At 40.8% G+C, this 22,265-nt stretch overlaps 1 protein-coding gene across 2 annotated transcripts in view; it reads right to left on the reverse strand.

Moving 5' to 3' along the window:
- The window catches only part of rasgef1ba (RasGEF domain family, member 1Ba), a 111,081-nt gene that overhangs the window by 64,284 nt on the left and 24,532 nt on the right, over positions 1–22,265 (reverse strand). For both annotated transcript variants that reach the window (XM_076730107.1, XM_076730108.1), the window contains one exon: positions 16,635–16,688. In XM_076730107.1, the coding sequence (XP_076586222.1) occupies positions 16,635–16,688 (54 nt within the window). The remainder of the gene's footprint in view (positions 1–16,634; positions 16,689–22,265) is intronic.

A 22,265-nucleotide genomic window follows, 5' to 3' on the forward strand; every position in this document is an offset into this window, starting at 1 on the left:
TTACATAACTTATCTCATTTCACTTCTAAATTCTGGATCAGCTTTGATTGAATTCAGCAGCTATGGCACTGTGTTTCGATCTGCAGTGATAAAGGATTCAATGCAAAACATGATTTCTCACAAACAAAGCTGAAACAATTCAAACTGGTGACCTTGACATACAGGGTCGTGACATTAACCAAGAGAGTCCCATGTTTCTGTTAGTAACATTCAGGTTAAATACTAATATTAAATGGTAATACAGAATGAGGACATTTAACCCTGAGGATAAGAGCAGCTGTCTGTGACTGATGGTACTGGTTTTGTCTGCTGTTAGGGTGAACCAGGTTATGGTATGACTGCTCTTAATCTAAGCAGTTCAAACTAATCCAACAACAAAACAGCAGATACAGAAATCATACTTTTGGAATTTCTACGACCCCACAACAATCTAAACCTTTCTTATTTCTTTGCATTGCAGCTCATGTTATAACCAGTGAAATATCACTTTTCTCATTTAAAATGTGTGATAATGGGTGATATTATTGATGACCTGACAAAAAAAAAAAAAAAACACTGCTGATTGGATGTTTGTCTTGTTTCTGTCTGATTATTCTGTAATGTCTCACCTTTCTGGATGGACCCAGGTGTTTATGCTTCTTCCCGCCATCTAATTGGTCAATTATCATTAGTGTGTGGTGGGTTGCAGACACAGACACACACAAATACAAACCCCTCCATTATTCATTCTGCTGTGGAGGCAGACAGTGCACTTTTCCTACCACAGTTCACCTCAGGGAGTTATTAGAGGTTTGGGAAATGACTGAAACCCCTCCTGCTCTATCTGTGTTTTTGCCCCTGTCTCTATGTCTCCCACACACTCATATATAAGTATACTAAAATCCATTAGGAATAAAGAGGACAGGAGTGTGGGTCAAGACAAGGAAATTTCCCGACTCTATTCCAGTGAATAACTTCTCTTAGTACTGCTTCAGTTAACTGTTGTTTATGAAATTATTGAGGACGTTGAGGCAGACGAGGGTCAGGACTGTTGTTGTCGTTCTCCTAAATGAGTCCAAGACTTAGATGAACCTCAAAGCAGTTTCTGTTGTTTACTCAAGAAGATAAGTTTTTATCTAAATGTAAGGACAGACATCCTTGGAACAAAAATCTAATCCAAAGTTCTTCACTGGCTAAATATTTCTGGCGATACTCCGTGTCCTCATTGAATGGAATTTCAAAGACACTCAACTTTTCTTGTGTCCTTTAGTCCTCAAAAAGACACCGCGGGCTCCTTGTTCCCTTTGCAAAGTCACTGAGCATTAACATAAAGATGAAACTACTGGATATCTGACGCGTGTGTGTCTGCTTCTGTTATATGTGTGCTGCAGAAGACTTCTTTCATATTCTATTATTTCATACTCATTTGATACAACACAACACAACACAACACATGATACTAATGCGATGATTTTTGCCTGTTTGGTGTTCAATTTCTAAAACAAAATGAAACTACTGAGGCAGAGCAGACAACTTAGTCCCTCACAGGGCCCTCAAGGATGCTTGTGTAATCCTAAGGCCAAAGTTCCACTACCAGTGGTATGTAAGCATCTGCTGACATGTAAGCTTCAGCTGCTACCAAATGCTCTGCTTGGTGATGGTCAGGTAACAGAAGGATTTTGTAACATCATGTGTGAAATAGTGATGGTGACGATGGTGTTTCCTTCCAATACTAACAGACTTGTTCGAGCAGAATATGTCGAACAAACTCATTTTTATGTTTGTATTTGTATGCTGTGCAGCACTAGAAGGTATACATGAGGAGAAGAAAGGATCTGGCGCCAGTCACTTTTTTGCTCATTATCTCTTAGTTGCCCTGTTTACCTTGAAAATGTTGCCTGTTAAACCTTACAGGAAAAGTCCAGAATCACTCCCTGTTACTATATAGTGAACTATATCTACTGTACACCATTTATATGATTATCCATTTGAAGATGCCCTCAAAGATCCACACACCTCAGGCAGGGAGTTCCACAGCTGCGGGGCTCTAACAGAAAACGCCGGTGTCCTTTCCTAACAAGGTTGTGGCAATAGCTAGAAAATGTCAAGTAACACTACAGTCAATGATTCATTAATGTCTGTGAGTGAACAAGGGGGTGATTTCAGACTTCTTGAATGTCCCCAGAAGACAACGTTAGCCTCCATTAGTGCATTTACTAATCACATTGTCCGTGACAACAAACAAAGCAGTCTTAGTTTATTAGCCAGTTGACCACTAAATATTATTTGCATGCTAACTTTAAATCAAACCTTTGGTGAGATGTTCCTCAGTCTCTGAAATCTGTGACCATTAAGTAATTTTTCCCAGTTTAGTAAAGAAAGTGCTGCTAGTTGAGTCAGACACTGCATTCAAATCCTTCCTCTGATTCCACTACTGAGCCCCTTTTTCATGACAAACAGATGAGGATAATTGAATTTCACTACAAGATGAAAAAGAAATGAATTGCCAATGAAAGAGATGCGTATCATCAGAGGACTTCTCTCCACCCAAAATAAGATCAATTATTCCAAACAACTGCTCTTCCCAGGTGACACAAATCCTGCATGGATGTGGCTAAAAACACATTTCATGTGGTAATATCATTCTCTGAACTCCAGTGCCAAATTTTTATGATAACTAGGGAGCTTGTTAGTGATTATTATTCAACTTGCATTAACATATTAGGTCCTGATTTATATTTTGCAGCTGCTGCTCATGTGTCTTTTAAAAATGTCTTTGATGAACAATTTGCTTGATCAACCCCGTTCGATCATGAAACTCACATGGGAGTCATGTAAAAGTTCACAAGTTCATCTTTAATGTGTTTTCACAGGTCTGACTTTGCTTCATCTCTGTGGCTTCCACTCTTTTAACTCGCAGCCAAAACGTTAAGCTCCTTTGAGCGATCGTAGTGAGAAGAAATACATCAGTTCCTGCCCGGTGTTAAGCCACAGGACTGTTGGACGGAGAGCTGTCTTTTATGTCGCTGAAGATGTGCGGTTTCCCTTCAAAGCCTCAAATAAATACCATTTTCTTGCTCTGAAATATTTAAACAAATAGCAGAGTTCAGCTGGAGGTCACATTAATATTGATGAATTGGATGCCAAAAACATCTGGATCACCATGAACGAGTATTAGTGACTACAAAAAAATATGTCCACTAAGAGCGAACATACACATACAAACAACCTCCACACAACTGTCTAAATAAATTATATACATGGTCCATTACAAATAAATCAAATAAATAAAAACAGTTCTGGAGGAAGCACTAAATCCTCCCATTCCTCTGTGTTTTCTTCCCATGATAGTGGTCACAACTTGTTTTTCAGAGGCCAAGAATGACTCACATACAACCTGCCGGCTCTTTGGTTAAGGTTTGCTTCAGTTTAGGCAACTAAAACTGCTTAGCTGAGGTTAGCGGGTTAAAGAAAAGAGACAGGATGGATAACCAATCACACAACTGTGTGCCATGTACATGGGAATTAGTTTAGCTTAGAATAAAAACTGGAGCCTGGGAGATCCACCAGGTAAAAATGAACAACATCAGCAGACCCCTGGGTCCCTACAGGTTAACCCGGCAGTAGAATGAGTGTAAGCTGGAGAAGGAGGCTCTTAAAAAGCAGGTGGAGGTGCTGAAGGCCACAACACCACCTTTCAGGAGGAGATGGTGAAGCAGCTTTCCACCAAACTGGAGAGACCGAGGATCCAAACAGAGTCCTTCCAGAGATGAGAAGAGGAGAACTTTTTAAATTAGCTCCTTCAAGAGGAAAGCAGCGGAGAACATGGAAACACTTCCAAGAAAGAAAGGTCTTTTTCCAGAGAGCTGGAGGACCTGAAAGAAACACTGAATGAAGAGACCACAACTGACCAGGAGCTGGTCTGAGGAGGAGGAGGAGGAGGAGGAGGAGGAGGAGGAGGTCAGTCCGGGCCTCTCTCCTGAACTCGCCAAGCTCAGAGAAGAGCAGAGGGACAAGACAGTGGAGCAGGAGGAGATCCAAGACTCTGAGGAAAAGCTCGAGAAGAAGAAACAGCAACAGCAACAGCAAACAGTTCATTTCCAAAGTCCAGGATTTGGGTGGACACAAGTTCATATTTGCAAAAAAGTTATCATCCTTGATTTTTTCATGAAATGAAACCTAATTTCTATTAATTGTCAGAAAGATATTCAGTTGATTTACAGTATTTTTCATTGTTGCTGTTGGATTCCGCCATTCTCACACTGGATTCAAGTTAAATATACTGGTGCTGGGGATTCACAAGACAGTGATGCAGCATTGTTTGTAATTTCATCTCCTTGATAGAAGCATCACTGTTCATAGACAGCTCTTATACAGCTGTGGCAAATGGTATGTTACTACTAATATAAACACAACATTTCTTGCTGCTCATGATGCGTTCGAATTGCAAAACACTGAGGCATTTACTGTGAAGCAGCCGCAGGAAAGGAAATGTATGTCATCAAGCAGAGTGTAAGTGAGTCTGAAAAGGCATCTGCAAAATGAGACATGGTCGAATTCATCAGCGGATCATTTTTGATTTGTACAACAGAGAGTTGGAACAGGTACAGCAGAAGCACCACAGTGATCTGAGGGCCAGCACACCTCTGACACGCTTTCAAGGTAAACTTTGTTGAATAGCACCTAACAACACCTAACAGTTCAACTAATATCATTATTTTTTAACCCTGCTGTTAAAGGCCCCTTTTCTTTATATCTGGGTTACAGGTTGTGTCTTGCTCCTCAACAAATGGAAAACTAACTCTGCAGCACCTCCTTCTCATTAACACTCACAGGTTTGCAGATTTGGTTCACAAATGATGTCGCACCCACTGCCTGTAAAAGGCCTTGTCAATCAAAACAGTGTGAAAAAGCAAGTCAACCCACAGTGACATAATGGATGAACACAAACAATAAACCCGCTAATTACGAAGTCATTAATTATCTGGCAGCTTTACAAGGTGGCTCTTTGGATCAGAGAAATGAAAAAAAAATTATTCTCATTACGCCTCTGCAAACTACGCCACACTTGACCTTTTGAAATCAATGAAAGTAGCCTGGTTGGCATTTTGCAGAGCTGCCAGAAAAGAAAAAAAAAAAAAAAAAAACTGTTTACACCTCTGGGAGTTGTGAGAAGAACAATTTGGCAGCTGTGAAATCATTATACCGACCAGCATAAACGTTTCAGATAATACATGCATACAGTGTATCTAGTGTAGAGGAGCCATTTTCAGCTGGTTGAAAAAATGTCAGTGACAAAATATATCAGTTCAGTCAGCGGCGTAACTTCTTAAAAATATAATGGCAGCATTACCATTTCCGCCTAAACACAAAAACAATGACGTCTGCAGGGGTAACCTTTAAACCGACTGGAACATAACATTTGTTTTGTACATTTGGTCAGGTTCGGTCTTCAAAAATGACTTGTTTAAAACAGATTAACGTTTTAGTTGAGCCAACATCCGTGCCGGCCGTGCCAGAAAGCGCGTGCATTTACACAGCCTTATCCTATGGTGTGCAATTTAACAAATGACTTAACAAATGTAATCTCACTTAACTGAATAAAAAGCCTTTGCTTGCCACAGGCCAGGATTTACCATGAATAAAACATGAACCAGTCCCTCCGCCCCCTTAATATTAACAGAGAAAATGCCCTCCTTTAAGGCCAGCATTATGATCTGTGTCTCCTTGCAGTACAAAGACAAACTGCTTACTATTTGATCTGAAATCCCATTTGTTTAATAGCTGATGTGTGTATAGTGCAGCCTAGAGCACCGTCAATGCATAAATTTACAACACAGAAATGTTTTCTGAGGCTTTGTGTTCGGACATGATAAGAGGAGCCGTTTTCCTCCTGTTCACTGCAGGATTCAGCATGATTTTCACTGCTTTTGACACTAAAGGACAATCTGGACGCACTGAAATAAAGACATTCTGACTGCAAACCAGTAAAATCTACAAGAAAATGATTTTTTGCATATACACACATGAACTGATAAGTTTATGTTCCTTTAATATTAAATATAATTAGTCACCACAATAAGACTGAAAAGGTATTAGAGCTAACAGCATTTTATGGTTTGTCTCCTTTTCTTTTTTGATTTGTTTGTTTTTACTGCAGCTTTAGCATCACTTTCCAACTTGTTTTTGTCTCATTTGAATTTTTTTTGTGTGTGACAGCATAATACAGCCACTATACACAAATATTGTTTTCTTAATAATCTCTACATACCAGATTATTCTTATTATAAAATCTTATTATGTTTTACAGAGAAAAGACACCTTGTTTTTTACTGAAATACTGAAATAAGGCTCTAAAGAGATGTTTATTCTTTAAATAGGACCTGTTAAATTTGTGTAATGATGAGAAACTTCAGTGAATAAGATCAAATTATATGTTGTTATAACAAGAAAAGATATATTATGGGTTATAATAAAAATACATTTCTCCAGGTTCTTTCTTTGTGTAATTCTTTTCCTGTTACTGTCACTTGTGCCAGGACTTTAGTATAAAAAACTACAGCAAATACATCAAACAAACAGGTACACATACAGCCACAAAACTGTTTACTGTTATTTCCTTCTTTTGCACACATTCATCACATTATCAATTCATCAAATGCACTCAGGATTCAGATGAAACAGACATACTTAATGGAACTCCTTTGACTGCATGTCCATTCAAATGAAAGAACGAAGAGGTGAAGCCCGCCATTTCCTCCCATGAAGGCCAGTATGAGAGCTTACGGATCACTGCCTGAACTCATTACCCTCACTGCTCCAACAAGACAACTGTGACTTCTCATAATTAGTGTCTGATGCTGGCATCAATTTCAGTGATTAGAAACAAACACCAGTCTGGTATTGCAGCGCATCGTATGCGTCCACGGTGCAAACACAATGCAGACAGATAATTGATTATTTGCTTTGGGAGAGCAGGATGTAAGTGGTAAGTAGTGGTGGACTTTGATCAGTGGCTGACAGCAGACATATGGACACAGAGCTACGGATGCTAGTGCATGTAAAACATCATTACTCACTGTTATTTTATTCGTCTATAGTATTTGTTGGTGAAAAACAACTATACCATGAGTGTTATGCTACTGACTGACACTGGGGTTCAACACTCTATTGGAGCATTACATCTATGTATTTCAATAACCTCATGTCACATAATCTATTGTCAGAAAATGTCACATCGGCTGACGTTATGACTTCATGTGGGAACACCAACATCATCTACATTTCATTTGTGCAAAACATGCCAAATCCGTGGCATCTCAGTTAGCAGGGAGCCTGCTGCAGGCCCACTCTGAGATCTAGTACAGAAAGCAATTTGTTTTCAAAGTGTCATGCACCAAAAGGTGTCCAGCCCACATGGGCTCATCAGACACTACAAACATAACAAACAGCAGCAATAACATAATGAGAGGGCAACAACAAAGACAGTACACCTCCATCCCTGTCAAACAATCGAACACACAGGTGACACTTTGTGTTCTCCTCTGCAATTGAGTGGAGAGGTTTCCAACACTAGAGGCAAACTGGGCACAGACAGACCTCTCACAACATTTGGATGTCTTAAAAATGTGCTGCTGCTCATGTGTACAAATGTGTAAGGAATGGTTGGTCCACTGTCCAGCATGAATACTGTATACATCTACTATGCTGTAACCATGAAATCCTACCAGATATTTCTCGAGTTTGGCCTGAAAGCAAAAGTTACATAAGCTTTTTTGAGTGACCATTCATAATGAACTGCCTGTATTCACTCATATTCATCGAGACAACCTGCGTACAGCCTCCAAATTCAAGCTTTAACGAGATAACCCCCCTTATTGGGGTTAATCAGCTTAAACTGTTCACTGCAGCCCTGTATGGCGTTCCCTCCCCTGACAGGTCGGAAAGTCACTAAGCCAATTTCATTTCCTCTTGGATTACTGGATTTGGAGAGGGGGAGGGGAGGCAGAGGGGTGCAAAACTGAGCATTAGCCAACGCAGGAACTTGAACCCTCTGTCACACACAATCCCAGCGGGAGGGGAGGTGAATAACGATTGGCCGAGTGTGTGAGGGGTGTTATTTTGTCAAACTGTTTGGATCATTCCACAGGTAAGCAGGTTCATTGGTAACAGGTGACAGTATCATGATTGGGTATGAAAGGGGCCTCCTGGAAAGGCTCAGTTGTTCACAAGCAAGGATAGAGCGAGGTTCACCACCTTGTGAACACATGATTGGATAAAGGATGTTACTACATGGACTCAGGAATATTCTTTTAACCTGTTTAAACATTCTAAATGAAGTGCTGTCAGATGACCCAGACGAAGGCCACAAACTGAAACATGTTGGTTACATTATACGGATGTTGTCAGTATCACAAGAGCTGCTTGAGCACTGACAGCTCAATAAAAGAGAGAACCGTAAATGAAGTTTGTGCTAAAGTAAATCTATGTTCAGGCAAACAGCAGCATCAGCTCTAGCAATGTGTTAATTTCTGTTCATAGCAAACAGGGTTGTCCAAATCCCAAATGTCCAATCATATTGAAGGCAGCATTTAGAGCCATAATAGAGCCAATTGAAGGGTTCTCTAAGCTGGATGCATATCCAACTATAGATCACCTAATTTTCTGCCAACCAACCTACTCTAACAACACTTCACCTAAAATATATGTATTTGGGTGGACCTTCACTGATATCACAGTTTGCCATCTGCAGCCATTTGGCTGAAGATAAAGCTCTAAAGGTCATGAGTCAGAGGCCAACTTGGTCTTTGTTTTCAGACCAGGAAGAGGAAGGAACTGATGTAGAGGTGTCAAGGACAAAACATCCACCTCGAGCTTTTCATCAAAGGAACCAAGTCGTCAGGTCATGAGACAAATATTCCCAGAGGAAGATCACTCGCTCATCTTTAGGCAGCAGGTTGGTGGCAAATGTTTGTAGGGGACTGAGGCTTTTCTGGCTTTTTTCCCACTTTAGATATGAAGCACAGAAACATGCACAACACACAACTTCATTTTTGATTTTCAAGTACTTTGGTGTTGAAATGTTGTGTCCCTGCATTGCTGGAAACCTGTGGGGAGACAGACAGCAAAGGAGAAACATGGACTAATTTGGGGGACAAATAACAAAAATACATATAAAAAAAAGTTGGACATTTTCGTGGGTGGTGTAGTGATGTTCATGTTTGCTGTTTATGAAGTACACTGACACATTTTGGCACATATTTAAATACGCCCTCATTAACTAAAAGCTAATAATTGCCATCAGCGAGCTGGAATAAATCATCGGTGGGAATGAAACTCTCTTTTGGATGAGACAGTCACATACAGCTGGACAAACTGGCATTTCAAGGAAGACCTGACACTATTTTGGCATCAGCAGGCTATCATTGCCTTAATAGAGGGAACAGTCAGCACTTCGAGTAGAGATGAACGTGTGTGTGTATGTGAGGTTGTGTCTATGAAATGTAGGACAGTGCTTCCTTCCCTCAGTTCAAAGCACAGGCATGTGGAGGATAATACAGCATGTCACTGAATACCAGGTATTAAATGAGCGCAGCAGGAACACACACTCACACACACTTTAAAAAATGAGTACAAGCCGGGCCTGAGGCCAATGTTCAGGCCATGACTAACAATCACAAGACCAGCAGGCCCTGCTTGCAAGTAGCTAACCGTTCAGCATAAACACATCCAAACACATCCACCCGATATTCCCACTGCTCGCCAGCCAGCTAATTTCATCCTTGTGGCTCAGGGTTCATTAATGTGTGTATGTCTGTGTGAAGACACGAGTAGCCTCCCATGGCAAGGTTACATAACATCTGAAGGCTTGTGTGCGTGTGTGTTTGTGCGTGAGTGTGTGACACTGTCCAGTCTGATGCAAACAGAAGGTTACCATAGATCACACACACACACACACACACACACACACACACACACACACACACACACACACACACACAAGGCTCAGCAGCAGGTGGTTGTGCAACCGGTTTGGGGTCGGTCTTGACTTGATGGCAGATTGTCAGGAAACAGAAACACACAGCACAAGAGGAGAAATGTTTTTGAAGATAACGTTTTGATGTAAGCAAAGATCGGATTAAATCACAACCGCAGTATGGAGAGGGCCACAAAACTGTTCTCTAAAAAAAGCAATGACATCATCAGCAGTTTCAGCAAACGCCCCAAAACGACATGCGACAAAGCCCTCTAGAGGCTGTAATATTTAGGACTCTTCTCCAGCTGTAGCAAAGGAGAAAGTGAGGTGACGTTGTTTTGGAGCTTCGAAGCCCACGCGGGGATGAGGTCAACATCAAACTTTAACACAGCAGACCGCTGCTCATTTCCTGTTTACAACTGACATGGATTTCTTTTAGCCATGACCACGATCAACGATGACAAAGGTCTGGTAACCTTCATGAAGTCTTCATTTTAACCCAAACCACGATGTTTCCCTAAATCTAACCATTTTGTTTTTGTGGCTAAAGCTAACCAAAGCTTAACCACTGTGTTTTCACATCATGCAACAGATTTTTTTAAGAGTGATTTGTAGCAGTTTTGGAGGCAAAGGCATCAGATCATAAAGTGTCTCTCTAGAGGACAGTCACAAACAATGTTTTGTTTTCAATAAAAGGATTGCTAATAAAACAGGCTATGATGTATCTGTGTATGTATGCAGGCAAGTTAACTTTTATCTGTATTTGTATAGGAAAGCATATTTCACACATAGGGTCATTTAAGGTGCTACATGCAGACTTTTGCAGCTGAGATGCTCATAAGCCACAAGTAATAAAACTGCCACGCATGACACATGTCTAACATGTTTAGCACACAGCTTTGCCTTGTGAAGCTTAGCTACTTGGATCTCCTTTTAATTCTTTTGTGTTGCATTGCAGCCATGCAGCTTGTCAATCATGATCGTTAGTGAAAAAAAAATGTTGGATTTAATTTTGCAGTCAGCTTACATTGTCTTGCCGTCAGCTGTTCAGTTGGTGCATCAGTGTCTAATCAGGAAACATTAGAATATGTACGGCTTTTCTTTTTAATAATGACTTCATTGACAACAATGGGCGACGCTGTGTCCACTCAATACACTGTGGAGCAACTCTGGGGATTTCAAGCAAACCACATGACATCACACTGCATTTACGAACATTTGTCATTAATATAATGAATTCAACAGAGCCATGTGGAGTTGTGTTGCTAACACAGCCTGGGTGAGGAGTTCAATTCTCACTGGGTCCACCCCACGTCAAAATGTCAGTACTCATGGTACTGTATGTCGCTTTGGAATAATCTGTCCTCCAAATGGCCCTTGTCACATGTGGGATCTAACAGGATTACATGTTCGATGTGACTAAAATGTCAGGGACGTGTCAAAAGTGTTTTTTAGACAGCTGCCTTCCTACATGCTGTTCGTCGGTTTTGCATACCAAAATATGACGATCACACAAGTGGTTTTACCACCCAAAAATTGGAGCATTCAGTGGATAAAGAGAAAAAAATGTTTCCCTTTAGGAGTTACTGGTGGCTATAACAGAGCTAAAAGGAGAGTGAACCGCAAACACAACTCCAAATGAATGCTAATCTCACTCTGTGTCAGCTGCATGTCCAACCAGGCGACTGTTTGCTAAGAAATTAGCCAAATCTTGGTGATAATAAGCCAATGTTGCTTCATGTTGTCGATATCAATAATCACAAAGATAATCAAAAGAAAAATTGACAAAGTGAGTCCGAGTTGCTGCTGCTTTTTAAGCCAGTATAAAATGAATGGACACAAATAGGTGTCTGGAATTCAGGTAAAACTTGCAAACACATGAATGATCATTTAAGCCAATTTAGTTAAACAGAGTATTCTTAAATCTCCATCGAACGAAATGAAGAGACTTCTCAGTTTGACTGGATTCAGTTCAGTTATGCTCCTTCACTGAGGTGTTTATAAGAGCTCATGATATTCAGCCATAAAGTCACCCAATTACTGGTCCATTAGGCTGAATGCAAACACAAGGCGTGTTTATATGTTTTGACCACGACTTCTTGGTTGATGCAGGTCGAGGTCCAGTATCTCAGTGAGCGATCTTGTCCGACTCCTGCTGCCAACTTTGTTACGCATACACAAATGGACGAGGAGGAAAAATGCAGCACTCTGGTTTTGGCCCACATCCATGTTCCCAGCAGTGGGTTGCTGATGTTGGAGGAAGATCAGACCTCTGAAGGAACATACTTGGCTTGGCTTGTGATTTCTTAGAGAAAAACTTTTATATAACCAGTGCCCTTATATCAGGCTTATGCAACCACCCTAGATGTTAGAGTTACATTCACATCATTCATGTGCCACGTACTTACTTTATCATATCTTTTTCAGAATGGTTTGGATTTTATATAATGGATGGTGGCAAAGGGTGCAAAGACCAAATGTTAAAGTGAACTATAGCCGTGTTTCCATCTAACTGTTGAGCAAATTTGAGACAAACTTTTGAAATGTTGCAAAAAGGAAAGAAAAAACCAAAACAAAATGCGAATTTGGCACATTTCCATCAACTGTACAGCAGAGAATAAACCAGCCTACACAAAGTATAATGTCAGCAGAGGTTGGTGTTATTGGGTTTGTTACACATGGTTGTTTCCATCAGCCTTTTCTAATGCGATACTTCAAAATGTGCATTAAAATACACTGATGGAAAGATGGCTTGAAAGTGCAAAAAGGTGCTTTGGCAGCAGGGTGGCCTCACAATCAGACCAACAATCCTGTGATTCAAAGGTCCCAAATCCAATTCTCTTTCAACAGAGATTTACGTGTGGATAAACAGACATTTGCTGCAGCGCCCTTAAGCAAAACGTTGAATCCGACATGGCTAAACCATTTCAGGTACGAAAATTAACTACATAGCTGAACTTCAGTGGAAAACAATCACAATAAATAGTCATTTCTATTAGTGTTGAAACAATAGCAACTTGGCAAATAATTCACTTTCTTTGTTAGCATGAGATGAGAAGATTGACACCACTTAAATGCCTGCATGTTTAGTATTGCTAATCTCCATGACGTGATTAGCTTAATTTAGCATAAAGCCAAACAGCGAGGCACACACACTTCCTGGTCGCGTATTTCTAAAGCTTACAAATGAACAAGTTGTTGAAGTTTCTCATTTGATGAATCTGTACAGAAACAGAAATATTAAATATAAAAGACAATTCATGATTTTAGAGAAAACTAGAGTCTCAGTTTTTCCATTTGCCCAACACTTCTGTGCAGCATCTCTGCTGGCTGCCTAGCACCCTCACACTGATGATAAGACAGTGAAAATCCCTGCATTCAGATTTTGTTTGAAAAGAAATAGAGTTCCAGCACGTAATTCTGTCTAAAACCACAAATTGTCATTTTTCCATGTCTATTTGTATTGAGATCAGTGAGCTTTAGAGGTCAAGATACTCTGAACTTCGACAGGCTAGCGGTTTCCACACATTTCTAGTCTTTATGCTAAGCTTGGCTAATCGCCTCCAAGTTGTGGCTTCATATTTTATGCACAGATACAGGAGGGGTACAGATCTTCTCATCCAGCTCCCAGAAAATAAATGTTGAGCGAATGTGACGCATACGCCAGAAGTCCTCTTTTGACCAGTCTCTAAATCATTTATTCGGACTGTAAACACAGCTCCTCACTGGTTTAATAGGAGACACTCAAACTGCTATGAAAATCCCGCCTTCATTAAAATGCACAGTATTTGTTTCCTCAATCAGCATCCTGCCTGCATTGTCACAGGAGACCCATCCCTATTAATGGTCAAAGGCTCCCAATCCAGTCTGAGTCTTCTGATGCTGTTCTATTCATCTGTTTATTCATCTTTCATTAAAATCAAAGAGCAACACAATGGTTGACAAAAGACAGCAATAGATTATCTGCCATTAAATTACACCAGCATCAAGTTAATGGCAGTAAAGTCAAAGACGTATTTGTAGCAGGCTCCATATGAGATGTTTTCAACTCAACATGTAGAAAACCTCAGAGGAAATCTTAACAGTGTTCATCCTAGTTACACTTCTCAGCTCATCGACAGAGGTTCATGACCAGAGTCAGATGTTGGATTTATCCACAATACAAAGATGAGTACAATGTCCATAAGGATGAAAAAAATCAATTAGGATTTAGACACAATTCTGGGTTTATTATTAGATTAATCCCACAAAGCCTTCTGGTGCATGAGCGTTAAGCCGTTTGTGGTGATATCATGGCGGCTGTCTTCTCTCAGTGCCTGTCCCGCTGAGAGTGCTATTCTTCAGTATGCATAATGTTAGCATAATCCCCGGCCAGCACCTGACCCCCATTCCGCCTGTGTCTTTACACTTTTAACCCAAAATTCAGATGAAATTTCAGTCAGAGAGGAAGCGAAAACCTTGCCTAACCTCACAGCTCTTCAGGAAAAGGGAAGTGAACCCTGTGTGGATTATCTGTAAGACTTAAACCAGCTAAAGCCTGGCATTATCTAATGTGGTGGTTCTCAGGAGTTTTAGCCCACGAACCCTAAAAAGACAGATTTGTGACCCCCAATGGGTGCACATATCAGTGGCGTAATGAGTGACAGGGGTTTTTTAGCCTCTTTGTAAGCCACCTTCAAAAAAATACAGTATATTTGAGTCATCTCGATTTTTCTTTTACCACTTCACAAAAATCCACTTCAAAAGATTAGGCATGAGATAAAAGACCATTATCTTCTTTAATAAATGACCCTACAGCTCTTGTGAAATCATCCCAAAATTCAGATCCGGTTTTTGGTTAAGGCCAAACAAAATTATGACCATGGAAATTTGTCATCAGCAATTATTATTGTGGCATTTAAGTAAATATTTGGGCTTATTTTTTATTTTGTACCAGTAGTCTGTAAATTTAAAAGTGATTTGCTTTAGTATTTCCCCCCTGCAGGTTAGAGAAACCTCTGAAACAGTATTTGGAGCATAATAGTGGTGGTAGTGGAAGTAAGTGGAAGTAAGTAGTAGTAGTAGTAAGTGGAAGTTCCCTCAAAGAGTGTTAAATTACACTGTTTGACACAAGACAACAGCTGGGTTGAAGTTATTAATGTTTAGTGTTGATGTGGAAAACTCGTTATTATCAGTGATGTCTCTAAACACAGCAAAAACTGGCTCATATTTTCAGTTTAGATCAGGTGAGAAACACAATAAGTACTTATTTTCCACCTCTGCACTCACTGACACTGGTGTCTTGTGGTGGGAGGGATCACCACCCTGATACAATTGTTGGACCCCCCCACAGGACTGTTGTGGAACTGAATATGTCAACTGTACCTGTATTGGTATATGCACATCTGATCATTTGTGACGTTAACTGTAAAATGACAAGAAGAAACCAAGCTATATTAATATGTGATTCCTTAACTCTCACATTGACATTTTGCATAATAGAATTCCTGATATTCAGTTATGGCTTTTGGTTTTGATGTGTCATTCAGGGACGCCATATGTCCACCCCTATGAAAAATGTCTGAGGGTGCCACTGTGTGTTAACTCACTTTCTACTAAAAAGCAATTACCAGACTCATGTATTGATTTAACCTGACAAAGATAAGTCTTCATCTGTTAAACTTGTATCAAACTTGTATCCCCACATTAACAATCCAGACCTTAATGGAGGCTTGGGTGCCAGACTTTGTTCGTCCGAGCAGCTGAAAAACTTGGACATGTTTCATCAGATGCCACCAAACATCCAGTCTGGCTTTGGACCAGGCTGGGCTCGCAAAGGATTTAAACAGTCTTTCATGATCGGGCTCTCCAATACATATTGTACCTGTGAATCAACACTGAGCCGCCCACCCACCTGCTGCAGGCCATTACTTAGACCAGACCGCTAAAAGGCAGAGACACATAGGCAGAGCAGGGAGATCCTGCTTAATGGTCATGGGACCCAAGAGTGCTTTGGAGACAGAGCATAAAGGGACGCTTTTATTGTTTTCTGATAAATTGGAAATGGACGAATCCATAAATCTGCCAGATTCATTTGGTGCCGCAGGGCTAAGTAATTAAATAAGTCACGTGCCAGCTGGCACAGACTCACCACAGACTCCCCTCCTCCGATAGATCTAGCCAGGCAAACAACCGGGCAGCTTAATAATTTCCTTTGTTGCTGGTTAATTGGCTTTCTGTGGCGTCTGCCATTGGCATTTGCATTACACAGCAACAGAGACACCAAGGAAGTCTTTGTGTTCCACCAAAACATGGTATCAGCAACAAAGAGGCAAGATTTTGGCCATCTGTCATGCAAGGAAATGCTTGAATTGTGGAAAAGACATTATTTTAAAAATGTATTAATATGAACAAAAACTCAGATTCCACCATATTTAAAGGGTAAATTCAGCTCTGAAAACAATAAAACACTAATGCACTCATGCAGACACTCACACACGGACACACTCACAGACTAATACAGACATCTGTTGCTGCTTTGGGAATTTTTATCCTCAGGAATTTTAGGTTAATTAAAATTCTCATTACTTGCTGGTTTTCAATTAAAACCCACTTTACCCTTACACCCTCAAAACCCAAATGTCCTGACTTTGTGAGCGGCATCGTACAGTTAGAAGAAGTTCTCACTGAGGTGACTCACCAGTCTGTTGTCAAACAGGGCTCTCTCATTGGTCAACGTCCCAAAAATTGTTGGCTGAAGAGGGAAAAGAAGAGAGGATTGAGTTACTTTCATGCAAAGCCCAAAACAGGGTGAGAAACAATGAATGATTGGTACTGATCAGCAATCATCTCAACCTCTCACATGTGGAAGGTGCTGTGTTCATTTTGTGCAATGAGGCAGGGAAATCACAGTTGTTGAATGAACATGCTTTCTTTTTCTCCAAACAGCCTCCAAATCAATTAACAGCTAGCTTCATGCTCTCATACAACAATCAGGTTTCTGAAAGGACTTTTTGAGGTTTCTGCTTACATACTAGGAAATCCCCGAAAATGCCCATTAGGTCAGAGAAAGTGATGAGGATTTGTGGTTGAGGAGGAAATAGAGCAAGTCCAAGTGCCTTTAAATTACATAAACTAGATACAAACAAAAAATAACAAGATGTGCCTTCATATGGGTGACTATGGACTTTACCAGACGGTCTGATGTATGTTTATATGTCGACATCTTCGCAGTTTTTTGGGGGTGAGACATTTTTCATGTAGGCAGCAAGGTGGAGGCTGGGTGGAGCCTAGCAGAGCAAGAAAGCAGCAACCATCCCAAGTGACTGTGATAGCCTTGGCCACCTGTCAGTCATGTAGTCCAAGACGTTGACAGACAGGCGTCCATCCCCAAAACACTATTTCTGCATTTCAGTTTAAGCTGCACAGCATTTTTGAGGTACTTTGAGTATTCTTGCTTTTTTCTTATTAGCCAGAGTCAGTAGAGTGCCACGTGTCGTAAACATGGTCAGCGTTTTTGAACTCCTAAACCATCAAGAGTTTTAAAAACCACCACCTAGTGACCAGTGGTAATGTCCTCTATACTGTTTCAGTCCTGAACTCGGCCTTCTGCTGTGGCTCAGGACACGTACATCTGTTATTGACAGTGGGAGCACTGTCTGACCTGTCTTTGTTGTGACTGGACCTCTTCAACACTGCAAAGCCACATTATTGGCCCTCTACTGAACAACAACACCCGTCTCAGCCAAGGCTGTCGGACACAACTGATCCAACAAGGTAAAACAAATAAATCTTTTGGCATAAAGCAGCGACCGAGCGGAAACCTGCTGAGCCGTGGGCATTGTAGCAAAGTGACGGCACAGGGGAAAATAATGACGCTAATAAAAAATCGAAATTTATTACAGCGGGACAGGTGCCTTTGCTGAGAGTAATGGCAGTTATCCGCATTTAATGTGGGCCTAACCCTATGTAGGCAGCACATACAGGCTAATTAAAGTTGAAGTTTGAAATACAGAAAGAGCCGACAGAGCAGAAATAAGTGCTTCCCTTTGCAAGTGAGATGATGAGCCGACACTGAACAAAGAGGCAAACACCAGCCAGATCTCAGGGTGTTCCTCCACACGGTCATGTAGTCTCTACACGCAGGGAAATAACTGGATTAAAAGAAACAAGGCAGGCTCTCCGAACCAAGCATATAATTACCAGTGTTTGTCCCAGCGTTCAGAGGCAAGGAGATGAGACAATAAACAAATATTTCCTTTCTGTTTGCACGGAGGAATTATGGAGAGCAAACAGAAGTGATTTCACAGACTCATGATTCAGCTCTCGTGTGATTAGCATCCACAACTCCTGTTTTACAAATTAATCACAGAGAAACCTGCAGCCAGAGAAATGAAAAGGTACATTCTTGTGTTATTCTTGTTATTCTGTATTTACCGTGTGCACTTTTTATACACCATAAAAGCACAAAACTCCACATCTCACTGAGTAGGAATAAAAAGTCGAAACTCAGAACTTTCAAATCTCTTCTCTCCTTTCCAGCAGAGTGAAAAATAACTGAAAATGACCCTGCAGCGCCCACTTCCATGTGCTGCTGTCAGGGTGGGCATTCGCTCAACTTTAATCTCCTCAAGTTGAGCACTGGCAGGGATTTATGGGTAAAAGCCTACAGCTGCATGCTGTTGCATAACTCAGCCCTATTAGCCAACCTGTTTCTCTGTGACACAGAAACAGGAAATCAATGGGAAAGGCCACTTTGATGCTGCCATGCTGGATGTTGTATTTATTCTCCTTTTAGTAGCCGTAACATGTGAGTGTGTGTTCCAGTCAGTGTAGATGTGCGCGTACTTTTACGCATTTGTCTGTGTTCAATCACGCAGAAGAAGAAACTCTGAGGATATATTTTAGAGTCAAACATATGATGCTGAGATAAACAGGGAAATGTTCTCATCTCAGGAAATGCCATAATAACGTATAGAGGAAATCCTCTTAAGCCACATTAGCAAAGAGGGATTTAACTGATTAAATCCTGGAGGCTGCGAGCCGTTTGCATTATCTAGCCAGAGGATCAAGAGATCAACTCATATTTCACAAATTACGGCCTCCTTTTACTGTACAACATAGCCATTATACAGAGCTGGTGCAGACTGGCAGGAATAATTCCCCAAACCAAAAATCACATAATGACCGATATAATTTACAAGCCGCTTGGATAATACCAGCAAAACTGGTCCGTTTTTGCTCTTGATCAGATGCTCTTCCACGTCAGGAGTGGACATTTTGTCTCAGTGTGACCAATGTAATCTCTGACCTTTTTGACCCTCTGCTGTGCCAGCATACTAGCTGTTCCCTAATATCACTTATCCTTATTAGTTATTAATACAGGCTCAGGCTGAGTTCTATGAATGATTTATGGGGTAGTGCAGAGACTAATTGACATGAAAGAACAGATTGTGGTGAAGATCATCAGTTCAGTGTGCTTTTTAGGAATTATGAGGCAAAGCAGTGAGGCCTGCCGCAAGAAAAGTCACAAGGTTGTTATTTTAGACTGCAGCTCCTGGCAGGGCGTCCATGAACAGCCTGAATATGAAGTAATCCTACTGGAGTGCTAAATCCATTAACACAGTTATAGAGAGAAGTGTGAAGTTTCTGTAACACCTACACTGTCTGTCTTCACAACATCACATCACATCAGTCTTTGCATCACTGCAGTGTTTTGTCTGATAAGCCCTTAAACCAATAAATGCATTACTCCAACTGGACTACCTGGATCGTATGTCACTCACCTCACTCTCACCTTAAACCACTGCTACCCAACCTGGGGGTCCTGACCCCCACAAGGGGTCACCAAAGCTTTTTAAAAAATATATATACAGTAGATCTTTATCTCAGCAGTTCATTCATTTCTGTGAGGGAAACTAAACGAAACTGTCAGGATCATTTTTTCAAAGATATAAAGGTAAAACCAGTGTCACAGGTTAAGGCCACAGTGAAGACCTGAACACAAGCTACATTCACAAAGCTTTCACTTTTTACTAAACAGCCTTGTGATCAGAAAAGAGTTTACAGAACAATCGCCGAGCATCAGGGAGAAGAAAACACCGAACTTGTCAAAAAACAATCCACTTCAGAATGTGTGATTGTTAAGAAACACTTAATACATGCAGAGAGTTGTTTAAAAAGTTACTAAATACATCATGAAACGTATCTCTGATGCATATTCACAGGGAATAGTCTGCTCAAAATTCATCATTTTACACAAACTTCCTGCAGCTATTGAATTCACTATCTGGGTTAATTGTACAGTTTATTCATACTGTTATTGTTAGGGACTGAATGTAATACAAAATATCTACTTAGTCAGGGTTCATCAGTTTATGAAGTGACAGCAAAGGGGTCCTTTAAGAAAAAATGTTGGGAACCACTGCCAAAAACAAAACACCTCCACCAGCATAGCTCCTTTGCTGCAGCCTGACTTCCCTGCATCACTGCAGCAAGGTGAGAAGAACTCACCACTGCAGGTCAGCAAAGACAAGATTTTCTCAGGGTGTTAAGTTTGAAAAGTGTTTCCATTTGAAGCTACTGCGACACAGTGAAGTTTGCCCTGAACTTTATTTCCAAAACAAATTTGAGTACTGAAAGAGTCATTTAACCTGTTAGTGTCTGGCTTTGTGAGACTCTGACAGGGGATTCAGGTAAGCTGCAATGCTAATGCTGACCTGCAAGCGCTAGCTGCTTACACTAGCTTGCACAACTCACAAGTTAAAATCAAATGTGTTGAGAAGACAGCCACGGCTTGGTAAATGTACTTTGAGTTGACAGCGAACCAATAACATGGCTGACATGATACTAATGATGACTGATGATTAGTAAGGATGAAACAGTCAACTGTATCTGTATTCACTGAATTCTGAATTATGTTGTGACAAAACATCAAAAATGCTGTCAAACGAAATCAGAGGTCCCTGTCAAATGAGTACTTGTGATATGTCCAAAAAATAAAAATACACCTCCTCTGCACTGATGGGTGAAATGGACTGTGAGCTTAATGGATGCAAACATCACAAGCCTGTGGGTCATTTGGAAGAGCAAAGTATCTGTTTTCTCTGGTCATTTCAACTCTAAAGTTACTGCTGTCAGCAGCTGACGAAGTGACAGCGACAGAATGACACGAGGAAGGAAGCAATAAACAAGCACACATCTAGTAAACAGCACATGCTTGAACAGGAACCCTTTAGATCACCGCTGTGCCACTCAGCACTTTCTTCCTTCCCAGTCATAAGATAATTGCTTTGGGGACTCAGACCACAAAGCAGTGCTACTATCTGTGACCTCTGACCTGCAGCAGCTTAGAACCACGAAGCTGCTGATAGAAGATGACCACTTGGAGACCACTGATCTATGACATCTGACAAAAACTGGCTTATTATCTTGATGACAGGGACTGGCCTGAACTCGAGGTGACCCGGTAAAGTTGGATTTCCATGTTTACAGCCAAACGGAGACCCACGACCTTTGACCCAGCTCACCTCTCCTCTTCATCCTAAATGATTAGTCCTGCAAAGTCAAGTTCTGCTGTGTTTTTCTGATTTCTCCATTAAACCTGCATACTCACCCTGTCGTGACTACACACTGAACTTCAGTCAAAATGCTTCTGAAACAATAGTTGCATAAAGTAGCTTAAATTTCAACATAATTCAGCTCATGGGTCTTCTAACCAGCAAACAACCAAAGCCCACTGAGTTCTCCAATTCTCCAATGCTAGTCTCCTGACCAGCTTTCCTCAGCTTTCATCCATTGTTTCTCTGGCTACAGCTGACTTAGCTAAGCCGCTGCTATATTGTATGAAAGTTGTTAATTCAGATGCACATTATCTAATAGCAGTCAAATGACTGAACCTGAGCTGCACCGTCATCAGCTACTCCTACAGCTTTACGATACATAAAAAAGCTGCCGTGTTCAGACAGGTATAAGAATGTCTGAATGTCAAGCAGTTCGGTACAGATTTAGACAAGTATCAGGAGGACCTTTCACTACAAAGGAACTTCAACTTACGTAACAACCGCCATCTGAAAAAGAAACGGGCAGCCTGTGCCAGCACAGTTTAAGTCAAGAGTACACACTGGAAAAAAAAAAAAGTCACCACCTTATGCCCAAACACAATTTCCTTTACTTGACAATGTTCAGACTGACATTTTTTGCAAGTGCGTGAAAACCTGAGATGTCCAGTAACTCACCCTATCTGTACAATATGTTGACCGTGAGCCTTGAGAGGGTGTCATGTGACATTGTTACAAAACATGGTCAAAGTTTATGTAATTTCTGGACAGCT

Source organism: Chaetodon auriga, chromosome 5 (genome assembly GCF_051107435.1).
Source record: "Chaetodon auriga isolate fChaAug3 chromosome 5, fChaAug3.hap1, whole genome shotgun sequence".
Lineage (NCBI taxonomy): Eukaryota > Metazoa > Chordata > Actinopteri > Chaetodontiformes > Chaetodontidae > Chaetodon > Chaetodon auriga.